This window comes from Pan paniscus, chromosome 17 (assembly GCF_029289425.2).
Source record: "Pan paniscus chromosome 17, NHGRI_mPanPan1-v2.0_pri, whole genome shotgun sequence".
Classification (NCBI taxonomy): Eukaryota; Metazoa; Chordata; class Mammalia; order Primates; family Hominidae; genus Pan; species Pan paniscus.
The window spans coordinates 51,589,229-51,606,806 of NC_073266.2; the positions used below are offsets into that span (position 1 = coordinate 51,589,229).

General features: G+C 39.4%; 1 protein-coding gene across 8 annotated transcripts in view; it reads right to left on the reverse strand.

Annotated features, from left to right (window-relative positions):
- Positions 1-17,376, reverse strand: part of NOL4 (nucleolar protein 4) — a 381,920-nt gene extending 364,544 nt beyond the window's left edge. For 2 of the 8 annotated variants that reach the window (XM_055102633.2, XM_055102631.2), the window contains exons 1-2: positions 16,283-17,376; positions 15,366-15,753 (exon numbers count right to left, since the gene is read on the reverse strand). In XM_055102633.2, coding sequence (XP_054958608.1) covers positions 15,366-15,629 — 264 coding nt within the window. In that variant the 5' untranslated portion in view covers positions 15,630-15,753; positions 16,283-17,376. Of the gene's footprint in view, positions 1-14,394; positions 14,900-15,365 lie in introns of those variants that run through there. The other 6 variants (XM_055102632.2, XM_055102630.2, XM_003830247.6 and 3 more) reach the window with 3 other exon arrangements.
- Between the last annotated feature and the right edge of the window lie 202 nt (positions 17,377-17,578).

Here is a 17,578-nt window from a genome sequence, read left to right on the forward strand (position 1 = left end):
CTAATTCCCAACAGATTACTTTTTTTCTGATGTTTCTTGCCTGAAAACTTTCTTACTTCTTAAGAGTTTTAGTTATGTGCACTGTTACACAATTCCATGGGATTGAGGCCATCTCCAGGAACATGTAGCCCTGAAAAAGAGAATCTCACACACACTCTTTTGCCACAGGGACCAAGGGAACTTCTGTTTTCTGTTCCTCTGGCCAGAGACAGGTTTTTCCACTGAGGTTTTTAGGCCCCTCTCTGCTGGCACTGCCACCATCACATCAGCAGTGCAGCTCCATGAGCAGGGCTGCCCTCGTGCTAGGCTATTAGTGAAAATAGGAGGAAAAAAATAGACATGGTGATCCCTCCACATTCTGCAGGTGTCAAGGAACCCTATTCCTGGTCCTCTGGACAGAAAGAGCTTTTCTTCAAAATTTGTATTGTCTGCTTTCATTGTGCAGTTTCATGACTGAGGCTGCCCTTAGATTAAATCCAGTAGATGAAGGGGGCAGGGCAAAGGAAACTCACCCCTTGTGCTGTGTACTTGCAGTTGACATCCATCCTCATTTACCCTGCTATTGTTTGTTTCTCAGAGTCCTCAGGGAGTTATGTTGTATATTCCTTCCAGAGTTTTTAGTATAATCAGTGGAAGGGATTGTTCATAGTGAGCTTAACCAGCACTGGAACCCTATGGTAGTTTTCTAGAGACAAAGACTCATGAGCCCTACCCTGACCCAGAATGTCCATTTTAGCAAGATCCTCAGGTGACTGGTAAGCATGGTAATAGATGAGATGTCCTCAGTTAGATGACAAGATTAAAAAAAAAAAAAAACTCTCAGAATCTTACTAACAAGATTCATATAAAGTCCTCCAAGGTTCAAAATGTCAGTTGTAATATACAAACAGACACATATACATTTTTAAATGAAAACTGTAATTATTGGCTGAGCGTAGTGGCTCACATCTGTAATCCTAGCACAGGATTAATCCTTGGGAGGCCAAGGTGGATCACCTAAGGTCAGGAGTTCTAGACCAGCCTGGCTAAAAGGTCAAACCCCGTCTCTACTAAAATCACCAAAAAAAAAAAAATGATCCAGGCATGGTGGCGCATGCCTGTAGCCTGAAATGCTTGGGAGGCTGAAGCAGGAGAATCACTTGAACCTAGGAGGCGGAGGTTGCAGTAAGCCGAGATTGTGCCACTGCACTCCAGCCTGGGCAACAGAGCAAGACTCCATCTCGAAAAAATGAAAAGAAAACTGTAATTATCATAATTCATTGGAAAAGGGGATTTAAAGCAAGAAATAGGCCAGGTGCGATGGCTCATGCCTGTAATCCTAGCACTTTGGGAGGCAGAGTCAGACGGATCACCTGAGGTCAGGAGTTCGAGACCAGCTTTGCCAACATGGTGAAACCCCTGTCTCTATTAAATATACAAAAATTAGCCAGGTGTGATGGTGGGTGCCTGTAATCCCAGCTATTCTGGAGGCTGAGGCAGGAGAACTGCTTGAACCTGGGATCTGAGATCACGCCACTGCCCTCCAGCCTGGGCGGCAGAGTGAGACTCTGTCTCCAAAAAAAAAAAAAAAAAAAAGAAAGAAATAAGTAAAATCACATGTTATATAGAAATGGTAAATAAAATTACACTACATATACTTGATTATTTGTAAAGGCTTATTATGTAGCAACATTGAGAAATGTTGATGGTAATAATTTTGATAAAAAACAGCAGAATTGAAAGTTATATTTTAAACCATAACTCTAAAAAATATGCTAGGTATTATATTTTTTAAAATAATCCATTCATTAGGCATGATGAATGGCAAGAGAACTAGAATGGATGAACAGGATGGCAAGAGAACTGAAATCCAAGATAAAATGGTTATAGAAAAGGGAAAATTCTAAGCGAGTCAGGTTATAGTGGACTCCCTAACATCCATTTGCCCTCCTCTTCTCGACAGCCACCCAGTGATTATATTTTTGGAGGTCTCATTTGTGTATATAGACTGGTTAAAATATAGACTCTGAACTCAATCAAAACTCACAAGAAATTGAAGTAGTATAAAACCTAAGATTACTTAATTTATACTGAGAAATAGAACTGTTAAATAGTGCCATCATTGGCAACAGTTCAACCCGTGAATTCTCTCTGGTCAAGGCAGTTAGAAACGCAAATAATTAAAAGGGGTTAAATATTGATTTAAAGGGGTTAAAATAATGGCAAGTATTTAAGGGTTCTCAGGCTCTTATGGATATAAATATTTTCCTCAATAATAGGGATAACCCTTCAGGAAACACTAAGTTCCTCAGTTATCAAGACAATAGATTATTCTATGGGCACATCCAATATTTATATCCTTAATTCATAGTTCTATGGCTGACCAAAAACTTATTAACACTTCCTATGTTAATTTAAAAAGCTCTTGTTATCAATTGTGAAGCTGTTCAGTCACAAAAAGTTAAAGTTGGAAGGCATAAAACATCATATATTTCTTAATATTAAATTTCCATTTAACATATACTAATGTATAATTATTTGCTAAACTTTTGTGATAGGACAAAGATCTTTAAGTATGAGTCATTAAGCATGTTGAGCATTGCAAGTGTATAACCCTTCCAAGAAACATTGTCTGTAATTTCCAGTTTCAATTACTTTAAAGTAGAATGGGAAGTTAGTAATTACTTGTAAAGCAATCTAAGTAGTTCAGAATTCGAAGTTCTCTTTTTTTCCCATAGGTCTTTTTAGTAACTCACCCTTATTTTGAGTCTTTGTAATGCACTGAATTTAAATTTTGCACTCATTTTCTCAGTTTATGATATATTTAAATCACATAATTATAAGTGAAACTAGCAAAAAATAGTACGGGAAAAACATAACCAATGCTATGCCTGCAACTCTACTGTATGTGCACAAAGTGCAAATAACTACAGAGCAGATCACTATGAGTGAGCCTGTCCATACCCTGGGTATCAGTCATTATGTTATACAGAAGAAAGAGAAAGTTAGTGTTAGTTCACTAGTGAAGCTCTATTAAAAGAGCTTTTAGTAAGTTTTCAAGCAAGTTACAGTCTGGTCATACAGTGTTATAGCCATTCTGTCACTTTAAAGTGACTTTGGATATCACTGTATTAACTATGTTGATTAAGTTTTAATTTTAGAGGGTGACCTTTTTTATTTGAAAATACTAGGCATTTACAACAAAGTAATGCAAATTAGCTAAAGGGTACTTACTTATAACACCTAATTTTTACAGTAGAGCACCATTTATAGTGGAATAGATATATAATTTGTTTATATAAGGACAGAGAAAGTTTAAGAAAAAGTTTTTTCTTGTAGTAGAAAAGCATGCCCCCTCTGCTATCTTATCATGAATTTGTAGAAAAATCCTCCTTTACGGTGGAGGTTGCAGTGAGCCGAGATCGCAGCACTGCACTCCAGCCTGAGTGACAGAGTAAGACTCTCAAATAAAAGAAAGGAGGGAAGGAAGAAGGAAGGAAGGAAGGAAGGAAGGAAGGAAGGAAAAGAAAAATTCTCCTTTAATAGGTAGTTCAAGGTAAATGTCATCTTACCCCTGTTCAAATTACTGCTAATTATGAATTACATATTCTAAATTAGTAAGAACAAACAAATAATCAAACTAATTGATTGTGATGGTAGCTTTTACAGAGGAAAAATGAGCAACAACATAGCAAAAATTCTTTCTTGGCCTCAGGTAAACAACAATGACCATGTAAACAGAGAATGCTTAGAGAACAATGACCCACATCTGATATTCAAACAAACCTTTGATATTAGATTTGAAAAATCTCATCTAATTAGGTCAATTGGGTAGAGCATGGCACTAGTATGACCAGGCTAGGCCTTAGATCCCCATATGTGCCTCTTAGCTTTACCCCATGGCCCTAGATTAAACCCCTAAAACCCTTCAGCCATCTGGCAACTGTAGTTACATCCAGTGAGAACCAATAAGGTTGTTCCTTATTCTCAAAATTAGTCTTTCAACTTCTTAAATTTATTCTCTGAATTTTTCTCAACCTTCCAATTTTCTAACAGCTCCAAAACACTTCAAAAACTCGTAACTGTGAGAATAATTATCACAAATGAATATTTGATTAAAATTAGAAAGAGTGGAACATAAGAGGCTATTGAATAAACCTCCGATAGAAAGGAAGAAAATCAAAATAAAATCAACGTAGAGAGGAGAGACTAATTTACAATTTCCTCCAGTATCTTGACAAAAGAAAAAGACTTGCCAATTACTGCTATTTTTTACATTCTATTCCCCAAATGTTAGGCAGATCTTCTTCAAAATGTGTAATATTTAAATAAGTTAAAAAAATAAAATTATAGAATGGTTATTTCTAATAAATGAGAACAAATACTATATTGTTATATTTTCTTGTAAGTTTTCAAAAATCCTTTAATGTAAATTAATTACAATTATGAGAATAACAATTTCCTTTGATATGTGTACTTGTCTTTCTCCATCCTACTGCTAAAACAGTAAGCTACCTTGTATTCTACTCAAGAGATGAATGGAATATCATGAAGTAAATAATGTTCAAAAATAAAAACATTTAGAGAAAAATCAAAGTAACTTTTATATACATACATATTCCTAATGACAGTCATTAGTCACTAAATATGTCAAATAATCTGTGAGAGCTTACATCTTTTACTAAATTATAGACCATCTCATCAAAAACCATAGAAATGGCAATACATAAGGTATTAGAGAAAAAGAACATTTAAGCTACTTTCAGCTGTATCCTAAACCACAAATAATCTTGGTCAAATACGCTTGTTAAAAATTGACCTGTTAATTACACACATGTTTTTGGTAAATTTTACATTAAAGAACTATGTATCAGTTCCATTTTACGGTGTAACAAGTTACCACAAATTGAATGGCTTACAACTTCTCAAACATTATCTCATTTTCTGTGGGTCAGAAGACTGGCATGTTTTAACTGGGACCTCTGCTCAGGTTCTCATAAAGCTGAAATCAAGGTGTCAGCCAACTGCATTCTCATTTGGAAACTCCACTAGGGAAAATCCACCTCCAAGTTCCCTCAGGCTGTTGGCAGAATTCATTCCCTTGTGGTTGTAGAACTACAGTCCCCATTATTGTGCTCGTTGTTAGCCAAGAGTGCTCTCAGCATCCAGAGACCTCAGCTCTTAACCACATGCCCCCATTCCATTTCAGCAAGAGAGAACCTCTGCAACAAGTACATTTTAGGTTTCAAACCACCCTGACTTCCCCTTCTTGGACTAGCCAGGAAAATACTCCCTGCTTTTAAAAGGCTGATGTGATTAAATCAGATCCCCATGAAAGGCCCCCCTTTCTTAAAGTCAGCCTTACCATATAAGATAATAATTATGAGAGTTATGGGGCTCGTCATGTTCACAGATGCTGCCCACACTCAAAGGAGAAGGGATTATACAAGGGTGGGGGTCATCTGAGACTCATCCTAGGATTCTGACTACCACAATGTACAAAACACTGAAGAACCCTTCATGGTAGATAGAGGCATATGGTTATTGCCAGGGTTTGAATGTGTTCCCCGAAGTTCCTGTGTTGGAAACTTAATCTCCAATGCAACAGTGTTGAGAAGTGGAACCTTCAAGAGGTGATTAGGTCATGAGGGCTCTGTTCTTATTTACTTATTTTTTTTTATTTTTATTTTTTCTTTTGAGACGGAGTCTCACTCTGTCGCCCAGGCTGGAGTGCAGTGGTGCAATCTTGGCTCACTGCAACCTCCGCCTCCCGGCTTCAAGCGATTCTCCTACCTCAGCTTCCTGAGTAGCTGGGACTACAGGCACGCGCCGCCACTCCCAGCTAATTTTTGTATTTTTAGTAGAGCCGGGGTTTCACCACGTTGGGCAGGATGATCTCGATCTCTTGACCTTGTGATCTGCCCGCCTCAGCCTCCCAAAGTGCTGGGATTACAGGCATGAGCCACTGCACATGGCCTCTGTTCTTATGAATGAATTAATGTCATCATCTCTGGAGTGAGTTCCTAATAAAATAATGCGTTTAGACCCCTTCCCTTCTCTCTCACAAAAGGGCTCCCTTCTATTTTCTGACATGGGATGAGGCAGCAAGAAGGCTTCTTGGACTTCCCAACCCTCAGAACTGTAAGAAATAAATCCTCATTCTTTATAAATTAACCATTCTGTTATAACAACACAAAATGGACTAAGACAGGTATAAAATCAAAGAAGTATAAGCAAGAAAAAATGGGGTAAAATTTAGAATACTGCATTCAAGCATGAACCTAATGTTTTGAGAAGCATTTGAAACATTCATTTTACTTTTAAAAGGTCCATATTTAAATAAGTACTCCATATAGAATTCTCCACTTGAGTTTTTAGTAGGATTTCTCCAATGGGAAATCTTTGTAGTTGTGAATGTACTAATAACTAAGAGGTCAACAATTATTCCTCCTTAGTTTCCCTCTACATATAAAAATATTTTATTACAAGATGACAGAAAGTATTTTAGCTGAGTGTAAAGTCTTAAATTCAATGTTCTCTGAGAGGCAATATGGTGTTATAGATTAGAATAAGGTATTCAAATTGGTATGTGTACACTCAGGCAGTGCATAAGATAACCTATTGAGGTGAAGAAGGAAATGTTAAAACTTGGATTTATATATATTTTAATTTCAGCCCAATATATTTGTACTTTTAAATATAGTTTATAATGGGTTAAGTATTGGTACAGTGTTATATAGATGTAGTTTATAAAAGTGTATATACTGGGGGAACTTTTTTTAGCAATTGAGTTACGTTATCATTAGAATTTGGAAACCAGTGATTTAAAGCAAGGGCCTTAGAATCCAAATGGTTTCTTGTCCCAAGCTGTGTGATTTTTAGAAATTCACCTTAATGTAAACCATAATCTTCACGTAAGTATAATAAAAAGTGTTAATACCATAGGACTATTGTGAAGATTAAAGGGACTTTTTGTTTCAAATTATTATTATTAGTAGGGGGATCCTCAAAAAATTAGAACTACCATATGATCCAGCAAACCTGCTTCTGTGTACATATCCAGAAAAATTGAAAGTAGGGTTTTAAGGAGATATCTGCCCACTCGTGTTCATAGCGGCACTACTCACAATAAAAGAAGTACAAGCAATCCAAATTGCCATCAACTAATGAATGGACAAACAAAATGGCATATACCTACAATGGAATATTATTCAGCCTTTAAAAGGAGGAAAATCTTGTCACATATAATTATAACATGGATGAATCTTAAAGACATTATGCTAGTAAAATGAGTCAGTTATAAAAAGACAAATTCTGTATGATTCCACTTATATGAGGCATCTAAAGTAGTTCTATTCATATAATCAGAAACTAAAATGGCACTTCACCAGGTGATGGAGAGAAAGGAAAAAGGGGAACTGTCGTATAATATAGTTTCTGTTATGCAAGATGAAAAAGCTCTGGAGATCTGTTGCAAGACAATGTGAATATACTTAACACTACTTAAGTCTACAATGTAAAATGATTAATATGGTAACTTTTATGTTGTGTGTTTTTTATCACAATTAAAACACATAGTTGGATGGATGGACAGTTGGACAGATAGATATAGATGTAGATAAAACTAAAAAGCTCTTGTGTGGTGGTAAATAAGAAGCTGTTGTATAATGTCCCATTATGTCGTGTCAGATTGGGAAGTGATTTTTATTTATTCCATTAATACTGAACATCAAAATGCATCACCCATTATGCCAGGTACTGGAGATTAAATCTTTCTTCAAAATAGTTTTGTGGAAATTTAACAAATTATCAAGCAATAGGCATATTTTATTATATGGTGAGAATCTGATGGCTTCAAGAAATATTAGTTTAGTAGAATCAACCAACAGTTGAACATTGACTATAAGAGGGAGAAATCAAGGCTGCCATACAAATTTCACCTTGTATGGGTAAGTAAAGTTGTGCTGCTATCCATGGAGAGAGGGAATAAGAAAAAGATGTGTCAGCTAGGAGGACCTCGGATGGGAAAATGGAAGGAAGAAAAATGTGTTTCTAGACATACTTAATTTGAGGTATTTTGGGATATCTTGGTAGAAACACCCAACAGAAAATCCAAAATACAGCTGACCCTTGAACAACCTGGGGTTAGGTGTACTGACACCCTCTGCAGCTGAAAACCTGCATATAATTTTGCTCCCCCAAAACTTAACTACTAATAGTCTACTGTTGACTGCAAGCCTTAGCAAAAAGATAGTCTATTAAGCCATAAATAGACTAGTGCCTGCATAGATTTTAAGCATTCATGGCATATATTTTTCTTAGATTTTTTTATATTTCTAGATTATGCAGTTTATCTGAGAGTTTTTTCAAATTGTTCTAAATTTCCAAAAATTTTCCAAATACTTGTTGAAAAAAATCCACATACAAGTGGACCCAGGCAATCCTGACCTGTGTTGTTCAAGGATCAACTGTACAGATTTAGACTTCAGAAGATATACAGTATGTCACCAGAACACAGGCCTAACTGAAGTCATAAACAGGGGCACAGTTACGCAGGACAAAATATAGAGTTAGACAAGAAATTCAAATATATCTTAGCAAAATAATTTAATTTCAAGGATAAAGAAGTAAACAATTCATGAAATTTGGGAAAATCAATTTGCCTTAGAATTTTACAGAGCACACACAATATCTATAATTTTCTGAGAGAAAAAGTAAAATACAGAATCTGCATCTGGTTAGTTGTCCTTCAAGGATAAAGGTAAAAGACATATACTCTCAATTGTATATAAAATTCAAAGAATAGAGTGCATGGACCTACTTTACGAAAAAAATGATAAACTGTAATTAGAGTCAATCAAATCAAGGAATTCAGAGGTAAAGGAAACCAGATAACAAAACAGATAATAAACATTTAAATAGGAAAATAATGTTTAAAATGAAATTATATAATTTAACATTAATATCAACAACCCTGACAACACAAACATAATTATAATATAATGAATATAATAAATTATAATATATAATAAGTATAATATAATAAGTGAAATGAAATGTAAACCAGGATCTAAGAAACAAGGAGGTGGGAAGAAGTGAAAATATGCTTCTCATTTATCATTAGAGAAAGTCAATAATACTTATAAAATGGAAATTTGTAATTGGTAAAATAAGTGTAATTCAAAATCCTAAAGTTTTTCTTAATCTTTTCCATTAACTTCAGGAATAAATATCTTTGAGAAGAAACATTTATCTATTAGTAATTCATTAAATTTTATGTATTTCTTCTTTTGTCGCATTGACAATCTTATATTTTCTTATTCTTACTTAAATTAGCATATCATCATCATCCTAGTTTTAGAAAGTTATTTCTGCCTGTCCATATGCAACTATCAGTCATTTTATCGACTCTTCTTTTGGCATATATTTCTAGAGAGGAATCTAGAATGATGTTCATAATTAGCTTACGGTGATTATATTTTGATGGGACATTTGGTATGACTTTTTCTTTATTTCTTTCCTTTTCATTTAACTTTTTTAAAAAACTGAGAGAGTATCACTTTTACAATAACAGTCATTTTTTCTTCCAAAAATGGAGTAGGTAGAATAAATCTTAATAATACATATGTACATAAATACATACAAGTATACCTTGTATTTCTTTCTTTTTTTTTATTTTTTATTTTTTTTTTTGAGATGGAGTCTCACTCTGTTGCCCAGGCTGGAGTGCAATGGTGCGATCTCGGCTCACTGCAACCTCCGCCTCCCGGGTTCAAGCAATTCTCCTGCCTCAGCCTCCCAAGTAGCTGGGACTACAAGGGCACACGGCCAAGCCCAGCTAATTTTTTTTGTATTTTAGTAGAGATGGGGTTTCACTGTGTTGCCCAGGCTGGTCTCAAACTCCTGAGCTCAGGCAATCCACCTGCCTCAGCCTCCCAGAATGCTAGGATTACAGGCATGAGCCACCGCGCTTGACCTTGTATTTTAGCTCCGTGTTGCAATGTGATTTTGAGTTCATAAAATATACCTAATTATAATTACATCGTGATTTTCATGTTCTATGAATCATATTTTAAGCAACTTTCTTTTTTTAGCATTTACTATGTGCCCGGCATTTGCTACATATACCACATGCTTCTGTGTATGTGTGTGTATATGTATGTGCATATATCTGTGCATATGCATATATAGTATATGTTAGTATACATTATATACACTACTAACTATGCAAAACTAGTAAGACTAGTATTAATACTAACATTTTACAAGAGGAAACTGCATCTTTAGTTAAACTTTAGCCGACCCAGAACTCCAGTAAACATCAGAGCCAGGATTTAAATTGTGCTCTAAAATCAACACTCTACTCACTATGCCATGTTTCTTGCCATCTATGCTATCCATGAAGTTTGTTTTATCTTGTTATATAAAGATTGTAAAAATGAATATAACCTAAAACATAGTAGATTCACATTCATCTTTCCCAGTTAGACCAAAAAAAACAAAAAACAAAGAGTGAAAGTCTTAGCAAACACAACAGCTATTAGGAAAAGGTCTTTATAGACTTGACACAAAATTAAAGTCCTTGAAAGTTCTCCTGCCATATGCCTGTATTTTCTACTTCATCATTCCTCCGTCTTATGCAGTGAGTCTAGAGAGTAAACCCGTAGGGAGCAGGATCCCAGCAAACTAAGAAAGATTACAGAAGAAATATATACGAGTGCCAAATCTTGCCCCATCTCCCTATTGTGGCTACTAATAGGACAAGGAAGAACCAACGGAAAAATAAAAAACTGGTATCTCAAGAAATAAGTGTGGGATAGTCTTCATACATAAACAGGGTCATATTTCCTCTTTATATTCAGAGGAAATCTCCTGCCCCTTAATACTCAAGCCAGAATGGCCTTTACTACTGGTCCCCACTGTTCCCTGCGAGCTGACCTATGCTGGGGACTTGTCATAGATGATTTATTCTTCACAACTCCACAAAGAATTACTAAGTCAGCTAATAAGCCACATTGCTGATATTCATTCTTGGGATCTATTTGACCCCCAAATCCTATGCTACAGGATCTCCCAAAGTACTTTAATGAAAAGAAAAATGCATGGGCTATCAACAGCAATGTCCACTATAGAAGCAAAAATGGGCTTCCATCTCAGTGACCACTATGATGATTTGTCTTTGTGTCATAGATACAAAGTATCATGATAAATAACTGGGTCTGTAGCAGATTCCAGATCAAGGCCTAATATAGGTGCCTTAGGCATAAAGTTAGGCCAGGTGGAAAGGTATACAGGACTCCTCATGGGGTATTATTTCTTTCACTCTGATGTAGCATAAAGGATTTATGACCAAAACCACAGTCAGAAAAATAACAAAAACAGTTACTGTTTATGAGTCAGTCCATGAATATTCATTATAATCACTGTACAGTAATCAATTAGTAGTATGCACAGCAAGAACAATATGAAATCTGAGGCTACAGATTGCAGAACTGAATAAATCATCATTTGTAAATGGCACAACTAAAGATAATGCATTTCCTTTCTGGATGGAAATTCATTTAAGACCTGTATTGGAATAAATATAAGAAAGAAATATATATAAGAAAGGCATAATTTAGACCTTTGTGTCTGTTCCTACAAATATAGGTTAAGAAAAGTATTACATCTTTTGATTATACAGTTTCAATATTCATATTCATTACTTTCTTTGCTTGATACTGAAAGACAAAAACATGAGCTTACCAAATTCCTAATGTTTTATACAATGCAGCGGACTTTTTTAAAAGAGCGTTTAATAAATTTTCTCCTTTTCTAAGTTTACCATTCACAATATCAAATGGTATAATGTGTTCTGGTAGTTTAAACTGCAAGTGTGATGTTTCCACTAATTGTTGCCAGAAAACGTTAATCAGGATCAAAAGCTTCTAAAAACAAACTACACTGGAACTACCAAATGTGTAAAACAGAGTTACCATAGTTAAGTGAATTTAAAACTATCGCTGCTTAAAAGTTGGATGTAATCAATGTCAACCATTTGCTATATCGTTTTCGGAACTGTTTTAAGTCATTCATCATTTCATTCTTCTAAATTTCTGACACTTTTAATGAAAGAATGTATAAAAATAACAGTGGTACTATCTAAAAAGCAGATGGGTTGCTCAACCAACTGCATATGCGCATGCGCGTGCGCGTGCGTGTGCAGTGCAGGCGGGCTCGCAAAAGCACAGGTCCCACACCAGACCTAAAATGGCTGAGTTGCCGGATGTTGTTGCTTGGTGACCAAACAGTATCTACTCCATCAAAAAGCGGTCTAAACATCAGTGGCAGATATGTCCCCTCAGGTTTAGACATGACCAGGACAAATATTAAAGGACATATTTATCCTTTCCAGTAGTCAATATTTTTATTTTAAGTCAGTTGTAACTTGCTCGATTTTATCATCAGTTAAGTTTAGGCTTTAGGGGGAAGAGTAGTTGGAAAGCTATATTTCTTTTGGGAAAATAAGAGTAGAACCAAGCTTCTTTAACTATGAGACTTAAAGATAGTCTTGTTTCAATTAAGTCTATGTGGTGTGTCTACTCTGGTCTAGTATAACCTCCCAGGTGCCATCAGTCTCTCTTTCTTTCATTAAACTAAGTAGATAATTAGCCTCAGCCTGTCCTCTCCCCTTTTCTCTTTCCCTTTTCGCAGTAGTAATGATGTCTAATTATCAGCAGCAGTGGATTACTGCAACATCAGGAGCAAAGCATCTCTTACTGACAGCAAAGCCAGCCGCGAACCCTCAAACCTCAAGCAGCTAAGAATGATTCTTAGTCTGAACGAAAATACCATTCAAATACAGTATTTTATTTTGATCAATATATGCCTTAGAATTAAGAGAAAATATATTTTTGTCTTCTTGGTGACTGTACTCCTACCATCAGAAAGAAAAATCAATGTATCATTAAGGAAGGAATAATTTGAAATGTAGGGAAACACATGATAAAAGGGGATCCTTTATTTTTTAACTCACTGAAATGATGATTGGCTGTCTCTCAGAGAAGGAGGAGCCTATAATTCTATGTCGGGAGCAGTATAAAAATTTTATAAAGAGCAATAGACGAGTTCATAAATTAAAAACCTCTTCAATATTTCAAAACAGGCTTGAATGAAAAGCAGAGCTCTTAAATACTACATGAGAACCATTATCTAACAATCACCTGATGAATTATATTCTCTCCCATAAATATATGGAATCTTTACTGAATAGAGAAACACGTGTTACTTTAATATTATCCCTGAAGTTGTCACTCTATACTAGATGTCTTAGCAGTAATTCTTTAGCTATTCTGCATAAATTTTTGACTGAAAATAGTGGTATATGAATGCGTGAATGCTAGTTTGAATAACTGAGATTTATGACGATCTTAGTATCTCTAAAATTGTTCGGAATTTATGTTATTTAAAATAGTCAATCCTTTAAAAGGACACATATGTTAACACATATAGTGGGTGTAGTCAAATCCACATGAGTATAAACTCATTGTACCAATATCCACGTGAAGCTATCTGACAGTTAGAGGGACCTAAGTTTAACATAAAAGGAATGAAAAATAAACTTCCCAACTAACAGTGTTTCTTTAAAACATACATGATATTATGAAATAATACCTTAAGTAAAGATATCTTAAATGATTTTATCCATTCAGTTAGCTCAGTTTTGTCCAAAGGAAAATGCATGTTTATGTTTTGAATTCTAACAATAAATTATTTTTCTACATCATTTCTTGATATTATTCCCAATAGAAATTAATCAAAGCACTTCATTCTGTATATCAGATTTCTGGCTCATCCAGATGTAAATAAACCTCAGTTCTAATTCATGCCAATCTAGTCCTCATTATTTAGGAAAGCCAGACAATAATCTCACCATTGTCTTTAGTAGTGCCACATGCTAAAGGAGAAGACACCTTTATAGGTCCATCTCTTAGAAATCTCCCAACAATAGTACATTGTTAAAAAAAAAAAAAAAACCACCACAGAACTTTTATATGTGTTTCCATTTCACTTTTATTTTTGGTTCCCAGTTTCTATATAAATTCTAAAATAAATATACATCCTTCAAACAACTATTTCTAATTAATCTCAGGAAACCATAAACTGATTTCCAAACCTAAAAGACCCTTCCAAATAATGCTTTAAAAAATAACTTTTCATGCACATATTTTCAATTCAATATAATATACCTCCATCAGAGATAGAATAGCTTTCAAAGCGTCTCCTTTCTAGCATCCTCCAGGAATACTGCACCGGGAAACAGTTGCCAGTACAGGAGGGGGGAAAGGAAGAAATGCTCAAGAAACCCCAAAGCGAGGCAAAAATACAAAGGATGCCAGATAGCCTCCCCCATCCCTACTCCAGGCGAGTACCCACCGTGGCATGATGCAGAAAGGTCTCCTGCATCAGATCTGCCATCCTACTTGTAGCCCACAGTTCCCATCTTCTTGTGAAGAAAATCGACGCTGCTGCGGCTCCCCAGCCCCACTGGCTTCTGCAGCGTGAGGCTGAGATGCATTGGGCTCTCAATGCCAGTGCCTCGCGGCGCCTGGGCTAGAGCTTTGTGGCCATGAGACTAGAGCCACCCCAGAAAAAGGAACAAATACACACACCACTCGATAGCGCCTAAACCCATCTTTCTTTGTTGTTCATCTTCTAGCTGCGGCTTTATTTGTGGAAGAGGGAAGTGAGGAAGGGAATGGGGGGGGCGGGGAGGAGGAATCTCCAGGACCTTATCTACAATCTCAACAGTCGCGGCAACGATCTCTGGGAGTGATCGAGGCATTCGGGCTGCCCCGTGCCTCCCGGGCAGCGATCTAACGATAAAACCTGACAGTGTCCTGGGGAAAACCCCACATCCACCGCTAGCGCTACATTCGGGCTTTATGCCAATAAGGAGACACTGTAGACTATCGATCAGACTCGTCTGCTCTCAGAGCGTGCGGCCGGGCTTCCAGCCTGGCCTTTAGGCGCGGTGGCGGCGGTGGGACACGCGCCAGGCGCCCAGAGAAGGACATGGGACAATGGCCCAGCCCGAGGACGCCAGACGCCGCCGCCCGACCCGGGGAAGGAAGCTCCTGCAGCCGGTCCGGGAACCCGAGGCGGGGAGGGAGGCCAGCTCTGGAGGTGCGCTGCCGCTTTAAAATAAAGGACCACAAAGACTGTACAGTGGGGAAAACGCGCCTGGCTAATGCGAGTGGGGACGACTTGGGGAGGGGGTTGAGGAAGGTAGGGGGCACACGAGCCAACGGCGGCTCACGGCTCCCCCTCTCTCCCGCCTCTCTCCTTCCTCCCTCCCCGCCGGGCTGCTCCGGCAGACAAATAACAGAGGAAGGCGAGTCACTCACCGTGGTCTTGACAGGCACGTAGAGCACTTGCTTGGCGCCGCCGCCTCCCCCGCGGACCTCGTCCGGCTGGCCCAGCTGGAAGCCCTTCGATTTGACCCAGAATTTAAATTTGGCGTTGTCCGTGGAGCTCGACTCGGAGCCATTGAGGAGCTGGACGATCCGTTCGTATTTTTTACGGGTCACCGTCTTGGTCTTGCCTGAGTCCCCGTAAGTCCTGAGGCACCAGTCCTGGAACTGGCGGTACATGTCGCGCTCGCTCTCCATGTTCCCCGCGCTCGGCCGCTGGCCGGATGCTCCCAGCGCACTTCGCACCTGTTCACCCTGGGCTCATGAAAAATGCAGCCCCGGCCACGTTGCAGGGATGCGAGGTCCCGGCCGCCGCGGGAGCCTGCTTTGGGTGGGGGAAGGGATGGGAAGAGGGGAGGAGGGTCCGGTTGGGCACCAGCAATCAATGCCCCGTGCTACCAAGTCTGGTCCATTCGTAATTGCAACGGCTGTCTCGGACGTTTTTCCTGTTCCCTTAGCGGTCGGTCTCTTTAATATTTTGTGACCAGGACCATCCCAAAACCATTCTGGCCCAGAGGAGCTGGGTTTTGAATAATTAAAATCCCATTCCTTGGTTTATTAAAAATCCCAATATTGAATTGGGGTGGTCCCTAGACGCCTCGCCCCCGGGCTGCGTCCGGGGCTGGGCAGGTGGAGCGCAGCGCCGCCTCCCCGCGCGCGCCCCAGAAGCTTCCCCAGCCACTGGCCCCGTGGTCCAGGAGTGAGGGCTGCGCCTCTCCCGAAAGCAGCCGCCCGCCCAGCGCCTTTGAGCCCCGAAGGGCACACGGGTCCCGGATCTCTCCTTCCTCCTGGGTCCTGCTTTGACCTTCCCCACGACGGGTGTTAAGGGACTAGAAAGAGAAAGTTCTTACCTGTCATGTTTTTAAACCTATCAAATTCTGTTTTACAGAATTTTTTATCAAGATATTTTTAAAAACGGTTTAAAATGTCATTTCTTCAGATGCATTTTGAATAAATTCCAGCCCTGTATGTAGATTCTACGAGTTAAGTCCCAGAAATTAGCAAAGCATTGACGGAGATTTGGCCATAGTTCTACAGGATAGATTGTAGTGCCCCAAACAGATATCCGTTCCAGGGGGATGTGGGTAACCGAAGGCAGGCCGCTGGCGGCGGGTATCCCGAATAATGATGGGACCCCCAGACAGGACTCCTCTGGTTTCTGCTGAACAAGACATAGAAGTAAGTTTAGGATACAGATGCTTGAAACCCTTTGCACGAAATTAAAATACATACAGAAAGATCATTTTCCCCTTGCTTGGTCACAGTTTGCAGTTCACACGGGAGGTTTCAGTTGTCTATTTTCCCCCTGCCACGTCATGGACACCCCCTCCACTGCTCTGAGTAGCCAAATATGAGTTCCTCTGGACTATTTTTCCAAGCAGATGAAGTCAGCAGTTGCTCCATTCAGGACTTCCATCCATTTGTTTCCAGAGCTGGAAATAGGGGAGTTCCCATCCTCCTCGCGCGGCGGCTGCGGCCGCTCCTCTTTATTCTACTCTCACCCGAGGCCCGCGCCCGTCCCGGGGAGCGGCTCTGCCAGGAAAACGGCCCGACCAGTGCCCGGCGCCTGGGCTGCGTCCGAGCCCACCTTCTTCCCTCGTCGTCGTCTCCCAGACTAAATCCCGGAAGGGGAAAGCGGGATGTTTGCGCCCACCGCGCTGTAGCTGGTCCTGACACTTGCAAAATGGTCAGTGGCTCCTGCTCGGCCAGGCTGAGTGTGTGCGTGTGTGTGAGCAAGGGAGCGAGGGTGTGCGGTGTGCAGGGGGTGCGCTGTGTGTGCGCGCGTCTCCGGGAAGGTCTCGCGGCGGCTGGAGCCGGGACTGACAGCCCGGGCGGAGCGCAGGCAGCTCCACACACTAAACCTCTCGCCTCTCCCCTCACCCCCACCCCTCCCACTCCCCTCTCCTTCCCCCACCCTCCCCGGCCCCTTCCAAGCTCTCTGATTGGCCAATGGGACAAAAGTTTCTGTGGAGACGGCTGGGCGCTGACGTCACGGGCAGAATTGTCCCATTTAGGGATCCCGGGGGCAGTGCGCATGCTGCAGGCTGCAGGTTAGAGGCAGAAGGAGGTAGCAGCGGGCCCGGCGGCAGCCAGGTGGCAGAAAGGAGCACGCAGCATCCAGGTGGGGGGACGACTCCAGCAGGGTT